Below are 11,916 nucleotides of genomic sequence, written 5' to 3' on the forward strand. Positions count from 1 at the left end.
AAAATAAACAACCTGAGAGTTTTCAAGTGGCTAAACCTTGGTTTGGTTGCCCAAACAGACTCAGTAGAAAAAGTTACTTTTGGACGTTTGGGTGCCCAAGTGTATGTTCGGTTTGCTGAATTGAGGCAATTTCCAAAAGGTCCACGATTCGGTCACTTGGTCTATCATTCAGTTAACCAAACTCATGTGTTCGATCGCTTGGGGCCATTTTGAACGTGAATGTTTGGTTGACTGAGTTGGTGAAAACAGTCACCTCAACAGTTCGGTCGCCTGTGGACGGTGTGTACATTTTGGTTCGATCTACCGAACACAGGTCAACATGTTAACCAGTCCACAGTTTGAGCGCCTGAGGTGTATTGAACACAACGGGTTCGGTCGCCCTGACCCCTCACAATGTTTGCCTTTTTAGTCCTATTTTAATCCAATTGATTCCCTTGATTATGTATGTGATATAGGGACTGTTTGTGCATTTGTTTAGGGATCTAAGGTCTTTTTATCCTATTGAAAAAATCTGGCATCGGTTGATCGAAGGGTGAACCTAAAGGTCACTCTATGGTCTTGAACATTAAACCTATCATGCATGTTATGTAGTTATTACAGACCATATTATATTACAAACTAATTAAAAATGAATGCAAATACAATAGAAAATAGTTCTTTATTCTTTTGATTTTTCAGACGCCATAAATGAAGCTTGATCTTCATAGTCCATATGGCTTGCTTAAGTTCCTACCAACAGTGCATGCTAAGGATAAACCTGTTCAAGAAGCTCAGTGCACAGATGAGAAACATTAGTTTTATCATAATCAAAACGGGATCAGACTCATAGAGTCAACATGGCCCTTATCGGACTAATGATTGGCCCCACAGTCCAACATGTGTCCTTTTCAGTGTGTTTTGTCCTTACTCACACACTTCCTGAGAAAATTTCCCAAAATGTCACCTATTCCAAGATTACTCTAAATCAAGCACGCTTAACTGTAGAGTTCTTATGGGAAGGCTCCCGAAAAGAAAGGTGCACCTTGTTAATATGGGTAGTAACATCTAATCCTTTTTAAGCCTTTGATATGGGTAGTAACATCTAATCCTTTTTAAGCCTTTCTTCCATGGGGTATCACAATTACACTTCTTTTGTTGTCTTCATACCATCCATGTGAATTAAGCTCGAACACTAATCCGTGAACTAAGTCTATCTCTAGGGGTGGCTCTGTCACGCCCCGAACCCGAAAATGGGACCCAAGGGTGAAAATGTAATCTAACTTGTCCCTGTATCGAGCAAATATAACCAAAATATGGGACAATGGATAAAGGTCCAACCTCGTGGGGTTCTCAGGCACCCTATACACATCCATACACAATAGAATATACGTAGCGAAAAAAGGCTTTTCTATATATATACAATACCATACCAGAGTCTATACAACAGGAGTCCAAGCTCCATAGCACAAAACATAACCCGGTTATCAACCATATTCCAACACAAAAACCCAAGCACAAAAGTCCTAGCATTCACCAAAACGCTATCCGCGGTACACCAACCACTACTTTCCTACACCAAGAAGCTAGCTCCGGTTACCCGAAGGACCTAAAAATATGTATGTACAGCAGGGTGAGACACCTCTCAGTAAGGAAGAATACAGGTTATATTGGTGTATGGCATTCGACTGCTATCATGCACTCATGCACATGATCAAGCAACCCAGTGTTGTCACACCCATCAGCCCGAAGTCGACCCACGATACACGGCATCACCGGTACATGGCTAGTCCTAGACTCCCATGGCATCGTACTGGCACTAACTGGTGGATCCAAACCCTTTGGTGATCAGTCGATAAGGCTCACGCCCTTGGATATAGAGCCTGATACTCTTACCAAAAATGGCCTAGCGATTTCATATGCCCACGGATATAAAGTCGGACACTCTCAATACCTAGAACAACTCATAACCCAGTTCCAATTGCATTCCACAAAAACACAACTATGCATGCTCATATAAGCAAACATACTACACCCATTTGGTAATCTAAAATCATGGTTTTCCAAACACATACAGTTTAAATAAAGTCAAGGCACGGCCATTCCTATTACACAATATAAATCATCATATACATATAGTTTTTCCAACAAAATCAGGGATGCAACCCCCCAAAACTGTAATCACGAAAAACCCATAGTTTTACCCGTTAGATCCCCCCAAATGAGTAGTCAAAATGCATACAGGACCATGGATCACAGTTCCACCGTGTCCGATTTCAAAAATAACTAACATAAACTGAATCCCCTTACCTTTTCCCCAAATGGCAAATCCCAAACTCCAAGGCCCCTAAATAGTGAACCGAGTTCCAAAACCTACAATGTACATTACAGCAAATACTCACAACACTGTTCTCTACAAAACTACCAGAACAAAAATGAAAACCGAGCCTTACCTCGATTTTACGCCAAAACCCGCAAATAGCCGAAACCGAAAATCTGATTCGTAGAACTTGTAGAGAATCCTTCCACAATCCTTGTGGTAACTTCGGATCAACGATTCTCGCGACAAACGAAGAAAAAATCTAGAGAGATGGAGAGTAGGTTGAGTTTCTAGAGAGATAGAGAGAGAAAATGAGATTTCTTAACTGACAAGTAATGAAAATATCTATTTATAGTACCATTGACTCAGTCGTTCTCGTCGACGAATTGCGTCCTTGTCGACGAGGCCTTATAGTCTTCTCGTCGACGAGACCATGACCTTGTCGATGAGCCTAGGATTTTTGGATTTCTGAAACCCCTCGGCTTCTCCTCGTCGATGAGCCCTGAATTTCATCGCACTTCCCAATACCTCTCGATTTCTCCGCGTTGACGAGCCCCTGAAACTCGTCGCCGAGTATCCTTAAGACTTCGTCGACGAACTCTGGATTCGTCGACGAGGCTTGCTTAATTTACCTTTTTTCCCCTCATTTAATTAATTAAACCCACCTATCACGGTTCGGGTTCTTACAACCTTATCTCCTTAAAAAATTTCGTCATCGAAATTTGCCATCTCTCATTCACAAACTTAACATACAAGCAAATACATATAAGCAATTCTAGAAAGAAACTGGTGACTACTACATCGCAACCCCATCACAATAGATACATACCCTCACTTATGGGGTAGGAATATCGTGGTTACATATACAACCATCTCAGGAGTTCACAATACACACACTCCCAACGACTGACCACCTACCCCAACCCAAAGTGGGGCAATGTACAGACACTCAGAGCAACTGTGGATACCTCCATTGTATTTCTATTTCCAGTTACCAAGAAGCTTCCTTGACCTCATGGGTCCACCACAATACCTTCACTAACGGTATTTCTTTGGTACGAAGCTTTTGAATTTATGGTCCCGAATCTGAATAGGTACTTCCTCGTATATTAAAGTATCCCCAATATCCAATTCTTCATAACTAATAACATGTGAAGGATCCAATACGGACCTTCTCAACATGGATACGTGAAACACATCATGGTTCCTCAAGAGTGCTAGGGGTAGTGCAATCCTATAGGCCACCGGACCCACTCGCTCAAGAACCTTGAATGGTTCTATATACCTTGGGCTCAGCTTGCCCTTCTTCCCAAATCTCATCACCCATTTCATCGGGGCAATTCTCAGAAATACCTTACCCCCCTTCTCGAACTCTAACTCATGACGGCGAACATCTGCGTAACTCTTCTATCGACTCTGAGCCGATTTAATCCTCTCCTGGATCAAACCCACCTTCTCAGACACCTGTTGCACAAGTTCAGGTCCTAACACTTGACATTCACCAACCTCACTCCAATACAGAGGAGATCAACACCTCCGACCATACAAAGCCTCGAATGGTGCCATCCTGATACTAGCCTGGAAGCTGTTGTTATAGGCGAACTCCACCAATGGTATAAACTGTATCCAATTACCACTGAAATCTAACACACAAGCTTGCAACATATCTTCCACGATCTGTATCATGCTCTCCTACTATCCCCATCGATTCCTACAAGCTCATCTAGAATTGAGAAGTAAACCTTAGGTCTCGATATGATACAATGGATGCCGGTATCCCGTGCATCCTAACTATCTCATGCATGTACAGGTCAGCTAACCTACTCAAAGGATAGCTAACCTTTATCGGTATGAAATGAGCAGATTTTGTCAATATGTCCATGATCACCAAGATAACATTCTACCCGTGAAGAGCTAGCGGCAATCCGGTCACAAAGTCTATGGAAATATGCTCACATTTCCACACCGGAATAGGCAAAGGCTGCAACGGCCTTGATGGCCTCTAATGTTCAACTTTTACCTACTAACACATCAGAAACTGCTCCACGAACTGAGCAATCTGCCTCTTCAAACCACTCCACCAGAAGGTCTTGCACAAGTCCTGATACATCCTTGTACTACCAGGATGTACCATATATAATGAGCGATGCGCTTCCTCTAGAATCGTCATTCTGATTTCATCGTTGTTCAGAACACATAGCCTGGTCCCAAACCTCAATACACCTCCCTCAGAGATGTTAAACTCTTAAGCCAAAACTTGTTGTACCTTTTCCATAACCTCTACCAACTCCGCATCACTAGCCTGCGCAGCTTTTATGTGTTCGAATAAAGTCGGCTGGATTATCAAGCTAGCAGGAAAGCCTGATGATCGCCACGCACCAACTCTATACCTAAGCTCTCCAGATCCCATCTGATGTGACGCTGAACTACAACTGTAGATACAGCCATATGTTTTGACTTCCAACTCAACACATCAGCCACCACATTAACTCTTCCCGGGTGATAGCTGATGGTGCAATCGTAGTCCTTGATCAACTCAAACCACCGTCTCTGCCTCATATTCAACCCCTTCTACGTGAGGAAATACCTGAGACTTTTGTGGTTAGTAAAGATCTCGCATTGCACACCATATAAATAGTGTCACTGGATCTTCAGTGCATATACCACAGCAACTAATTCCAGATCATGCGTAGGATAATTCTTCTTATATTCCTTCAGTTGTCGAGAAGCATACATTATTATCTTACCCTGTTGTATAAGCACACACCCCAAACCCTTCAGAGACGCGTCGCTATAAATCACAAAACCGCCATCCCCTAAAGGAATGGTCAAAACTAAAGTAGTAATCAGCCGGTGCTTTAGCTCAAGAAAGCACTGCTCGCAATCACTAGTCCATTCAAAATTTACTCCTTTCCTGGTCAATTGAGTCAAAGGCCCATATAGTTTAGAGAAACCTTCTACAAACCGACGATGATAACCCGCTAGTCTTAGAAAACTCTGAACCTCCTACACATTCTTCGGCCTTACCCAATCAACCACAACTTCAATCTTCCTAGGGTTAACTGATATACCATCACCAGTCACCACATAGCCTAAGAATACAACTTGATCCAACCAGAATTCACACTTCTTTAGTTTAGCATACAACTTCTTCTCCTGCAAAACTTGTAACACTAACCTTAGATGATTTTCATGCTCTTCCGAACTCCCCGAGTATACCAAAATATCATCAATAAACACCATCACATATCGGTCCAGGTACTCATAGAAAACCCTATTCATAAGATCCATGAACACTGCCAGAGCATTCATCAACCCAAACGACATGACTAGAAACTCATAGTGGTCATATCTGGTTTGGAAAGCCATCTTCGCAACATCTTCAGATCGAACCCTCACCTGATGGTACCTTGACCGTAGATCAATCTTCGAAAAGACCTACGTACCCTGCAGCAGGTCAAAGAGATAATCTATACGAGGCAAAGGATAGCAATTCTTCACAGTTACCTTATTAATCTCACGGTAATTAATGCACATGCGCATCGACCCATCCTTCTTCTTCACAAACAGTACTGGAGCTCCCCAGGGCGAGACACTAGGTCGAATAAAACCCCTGTCCAGTAATTCCTGTAACTGCTCCTTCAACTCCAAAGTTCTGCTAAAGCCATTTGGTACAGAGCTTTAAAGATTGGTGCCTTGCCAGGCAACAACTCTATCACGAACTTCACCTCACGATTCGGAGGTAAATCGAGTAAATCATTTGGAAACACATCCGGGAACTCGCTGACTACCCGAATATTCTCGAGTCTCAAGTCATCCCACGGCGGCTCCTTCACACAAGTTAGGTACCCCTGACATCCATCCAAGAATAACCTTCTCACTTGCAATGATGATAGAATCTGTCGTGTCGAACGCACACATGATCTCACAAACTCGTACTCCCGCTCCTTAGAATGTCTGAACACTACCACCTTCCTACGACAGTCGATCATAGCATAACTGGAAAATAGCCAATCCATCCCCAATATGACATCAAACCCTAACATGTTGTATACTACAAGGTTCGAGTAGCAGCTTCCCCTGGATTAACACTAGGCAGTTTGCTAGCATCCTCCTACAGAATGATATACTCTCAGATGGTGTGGCTACAGACAATTCCTTTTCCATGACTTGGGTCTCCACCCCATACAGTTTCACAAAATTAATAGATATAAAGGAGTGGGTCGTACCTGAATCAAATAAAACCACAACTCTATTTAAAAGCAACATCATAGTACCTGTCACCACATTTCCCGTATGCTCAGCATCCGCTAGAGTAAGAGAATACACTCGTGTCGGAGCTGTGTTCGCCTGATATGTCCTCTGGGATACCTGATTATTTCCCCGATTCTAACTCGAAAAAGGCGTACCCCTCTTTGGCGCATGACAATCCCGAACCATGTGACCTGACTGGCCAAAGTTGTAGCAATTACACCTAAACGACTGGCATTCACTACTATGCCATCTGTGGCACCTCGTACAACGATCACCCAAATGGCTCGCCTAAGAACTCTGGCGCTCAGTATTCTGATGGTAACCCAAGCCCGTATTCCTCTTCTTCCACGATCCCTGACGAAATCCAGACTGAGAACCAGAAGATGTTGGCCTCTTCTTCAGCTCCTGATCCACCTCGTCCTCTCGGATACCAGTCTCAATCACCGTGGCTTTATCCACCAAAACTGAGAACTCACAGATCTGAAGCATACCCACTAATCTGCGGATGTCCTTCCTCGAGCCCTTCTCAAATCTCCAAGTCTTCTCGTACTCGTTCGAGATCAAACACGGCGCAAATCGGGATAGCTTTATATACCGAGCAACATACCCTTGCACCATCATACTCCTCTGAGTCAAAGCATAAAACTCATCCGCCTCAGCATCACGTATAGAAGTCGGGAAGTATCTGTCAAAGAACACCTCCTTAAAATGGCTCCAAGATACCTCCACAGGACCGGCCCTTTACTTTTCCAATAGACTCACCGCAGTCCACCATCGACCTGCTTCCCCAGATAGTTGGAAGGTAGCATAGAGGACTCGCTTCCTATCCATGCAGTGTAGAACTTCCAAGATCCTCTCGATCTTTTCAACCTAGTCCTCAGCTATAGTTGGGTCATGTCCACCAGAGAATGTCAGAGGATGCATGCGTGTGAACCTCTCAATGGTGCAACCCGTAATAGCAAGAGAGCGTTTGCATCTCCCAACACTCTGCTCAATCACCCGTAAAACCTGCCTCATCAAACCTCGAGGCACAGACGGAGACTCATCACTCACTGTCCCCTCGGAGTCACTTCCCAAGTTGTTATCCTTGGGCTCCATTCTGAAAATACAATAAAGTTCTATCAAGACTTCTATAGCATGTACAATTAATACAATTATCTAGCACTAATCATGTTAACTACTCCCTGACAAGTCTAGGTCTGTCCTATCACACCGACACAAAAGTCATCAATGATTTGCCCTACTTTTACTGAAATCGTCATTCTAGGAAAAATACAGAATACCACTGACGAGTCCAGGTCTAGCAACAAAACAATCCTCAACCAACTCTACCCACATCCGACATCCTATAGTCTGGTATGTACACACAACAAAGCCTAACCAAGTCTACAAGACCTAACAACCTAATTAGCTCTAATTCAAGCTGTCACGCCCTGAACCCGAAAATGGGACCCATGGGTGAAAATGTAATCAAACTTGTCCCTGTATCGAACAAATATAACCAAAATACAAGACAATGGATAAAGGTCCGACCCCGTGGGGTTCCCAGGCACCCTATACACATCCATACACAACAGAATATACGCAGCGAAAAAAAGTTTTTCTATATACATACAGTACCATACTAGAGTTTATACAGCAAGAGTCTAAGCTCCATAGCACAAAACATAACCTAATTATCAACTATACTCCAACACAACAACCTAAGCACAAAAGTCCTAGCACTCACCCAAGTGCTATCCGTGGTACACCGACCACTACGCTCTTACACCAAGAAGCTAGCTCCGGTTACCCGAAGGAATTGAAAATATGTACGTACAGCAGGGGTGAGACACCTCTCAGTAAGGAAGAATACATGTTATATCGATGTGTGGCATTCGAGTGTTTCCTTGATACACAACACATACACAATTAAATGCAGTTTTAGTACTAGTTTCACAACAGTGCAAACAATTACACACACACATGATCAAGCAACCCAGTTTCGTCACACCCTTCGGCCTGAAGTTGGCCCGCGATACCTGGCGTCAGCCTGTAGCTGAGCCACGATACACGGCGTCACCGACACATGGCTAGTCCCAGACTCCCATGGCATCATACCGGCACTAACTGGTGGATCCACACCCTTCAGTGATCAGCCAGTAAGGCTCACGCCCTTGGATATAGAGCTGGACACTCTTACCAAACATGGCCTAGCGATTTTATACGCCCACAGATATAGAGCCGGACACTCTCAGTACCTGGAAAAACTCAGAACCCAATTCCAATTGCATTCCACAAAAACATAACTATGCATGCTCATATAACCAAACATACCACACCCATTTGGTAATCTAAAATCATGGTTTTCCAAACATATACAATTTAAATAAAGTCAAGGCACGACCATCCCTATTACACAGTATAAATCATCATATACATACGGTTTTTCCAACAAAACCAGGGATGCATCCCAATACCCCCTTTTTCCCAAAACTGTAATCACAAAAAATTCATAGTTTTACCCATTAGATCCTCCCAAATGAGTAGTCAAAATGCACACAGGACCGTGGATCACAGTTCCATTGAGTTCGATTTTAAAAATAACCAACATAAACTGAATCCCCTTATCTTTTCCCCAAATGGCAAATCCCAAACTCCAAGGCCCTTAAACAACGAACTGAGTTCCAAAACCTACAACGTATAGTACAACAAATACTCACAATACTGTTCTCTACAAAACCATTGGAACAAAAATGAAAACCTAGCCTTACCTCGATTTTATGCCAAAACCCACAAATAGCCGAATCGAAAATTCGATCCGTAGAACTTGTAGAGAATCCTTCCACGATCCTCATGGTAACTTCAGATTAACGATTTTCGTGACGAACGATGAAGAAATCTAGAGAGATGGAGAGTAGGTTGAGTTTCTAGAGAGATAAAGAGAGAAAATGAGATTTCTTAGTTGAAAAGTAATGAAAATATCTATTTGTAGTACCCTTTACTCAGTCGTTCTCGTCGACGAATTGTGTCCTCGTCGTCGAGGCCTTGTAGTCATCTCGTCAATGAGACCATGACCTCATCAACGAGTCCTAAATTTCATCGCACTTCCCAATACCTCTTGGCTTCTCCTCGTTGACGAGCCCCTGAAACTAATCACCGAGTATCCTTAAGACTTCGTCGACGAACTCTGGATTCGTCGATGAGGCCTGCTTAATTTACCTTTTTGCCCCTTATTTAATAATCAAACTCGTCTATCATGGTTCGGGTTCTTACAGGTTTAGCCTTCACATCTTAAGTAGGCTACAAGACCTAGGTTTCTATCTCCCCACTAGATATCACTTCTCGGCTAGCAAGTCAAAATAAGAGACTAGTGTACAAAGAATCATCCAGAAGAAAAGAGAACTGAGTTTTATGAACTCTGATTTAATGTTAACACTCAAAAGGATGATAAATAGTTCAAGATTACCTCACAAGGTGTCATAGTTGCCACGGGTGTTCTCTCAGTACTCACAAGAAACCCTAAGTGCTACAAATCACGTGAATGTGTATATTCAGTCTCATGAGATACCATGTAAATACAAGAGTTTATATAGCCAATTTAACACCAATGAACTACCAGTCAACCTTCATGGAGTTACAAAGCCATATAAATAGAAACTACACATAAATAACTCGAGTGTGAAACTCTTAGGTTATATGCAAGTATGTGAAGGGTATAAGTCAGTGTTAATCATGGCATAATCATCATCTTCAATACTTTTTTTTAAAAAAAGTGGATGTGCATAGTGTCGCATGCAATTTCTCACCCCCCCCCCCCCAAAACTAAAGTGGAACATTGTCCTCAATGTGAAAGCATAAGGGAAATAGAAAAACTATGCACGGGGGAAACAAGCTAATAGAAAAAACACAAAAAAATCACAATTAGCTAATGCAATAGAAAAAGAAAAGAAAAATGCAAACAAAGAAACAAATAAAAAAAAAAGAAAAATAAAAGTAGTAAGAGAGAAAGGTCAGAAAACTCCCTTAGGGTCTTGCAGAAGTAAGACCTCTTCATTTGGATTGAAGGGAGTCATGAAAGGCTTGAACCGTTGTCCATTGACTGTGAAGTTGTTACTATTCTTTAGGTCCACAATGTCCACTGCGCCATGAGGGTGAACATGTTTAACGATGTGCGGGTCACCCCATCTGGACTTCAAATTCCTAGGAAACATATGTAATCTGGAGTCGTAGAGAAGAACTTGTTGACTCGAGAAAAGGTGTTTGTCCTTGATTTTATTGTCATGCACTAACTTCATCCGCTTCTTCACTAGGCGAGCCTTGTCATAAACTTCCCTCTTGGATTCTTGAAGTTCACACACCTGCAACTTTCTTAAGCCTTTGGCATCATCAAGTGAAAAGTTAATTTATTTTATAACCCATAATGCATGATGTTAAATTTTAATAAGTAAATGACATGTCTTACTGTAAACTAGACTATAGGGAGACATCCCTAAATTTGTCTTGAAAGCAATCCAGTAGGCTTAGAGTGCATCAACCAATTTCCCTAACCAGGCTTTTCGATTAGGACAACCCATCTATTAAAGTACGATCTTGATCTCTACAAAGAACTTACGCTTATCCTGCGTTACCCCATGTTCTGGCATTCGGTCGGTGACAAGGTAGTTCACAATATCATCAAACCAAAGGGCGCATGGCATTTCGGTGATAGGATAGATGATGTCAGTGTCTAACATTTTCAGTACTTCTTTCTTTACCACCTCCGTCATGATTGGGTTCAGTCTCCATTGCGCATCACGAATTGGTATTACATCTATCTCTATGGACTGCCCCTCTGATTCTAACAACTCTCTAATTAAGGGAACTTTTTCATCAAATACCTCTGGCTTCTCAGGAGATTCACTCTCAAATGCACTATCAAAACCAAATGCCGACAACAGCTATGAAATATCCAAATCATCTACTACATCAATTGCATGTACCTTCAAATCATCACACCCAATCGGCGTCTTGTGAGCATTAAACATGTTCATCTCCAAAGTCATATTTCTGAATGTAAGCTTCAGTACACCACTTTGAAAATTGATCAATGCATTGGAGGTAGCAAGGAATGGCCACCCAAGGATAATAAATGCCTGGTAGATGTTGAAGACAGGTTGACGCATATCCAAAACTACAAAGCCCACTAGGTAATAAAATTTGTCAACTTGTACCAATATATCTTCAATAACACCTCGTGAAGCTTTTAGTAATCTATCTGCCAACTGTAGCATCATTGGTGTTTTCTTTAGCTCACCTAAACCCAATTGCTTATATATCGAAAATGGGAGCAAGTTCACACAACTCCCCAAATCAAGTAAAGCTCTCCCGATACAAGATTCACCAAT

General features: G+C 42.2%; 1 protein-coding gene across 1 annotated transcript; it reads right to left on the reverse strand.

Annotated features, from left to right (window-relative positions):
• Window positions 1-10,542: 10,542 nt before the first annotated feature.
• On the reverse strand, window positions 10,543-11,805 carry LOC131153853 (uncharacterized). Its single transcript, XM_058106303.1, has 3 exons — window positions 11,512-11,805; window positions 11,145-11,469; window positions 10,543-10,907 (listed from the first exon to the last, which is right to left on the reverse strand). The coding sequence occupies exons 1-3, from the start codon at window positions 11,803-11,805 to the stop codon at window positions 10,543-10,545; spliced, it is 984 nt and encodes a 327-aa protein (XP_057962286.1).
• Between the last annotated feature and the right edge of the window lie 111 nt (window positions 11,806-11,916).

Source organism: Malania oleifera, chromosome 4, assembly GCF_029873635.1.
Source record: "Malania oleifera isolate guangnan ecotype guangnan chromosome 4, ASM2987363v1, whole genome shotgun sequence".
Lineage (NCBI taxonomy): Eukaryota > Viridiplantae > Streptophyta > Magnoliopsida > Santalales > Ximeniaceae > Malania > Malania oleifera.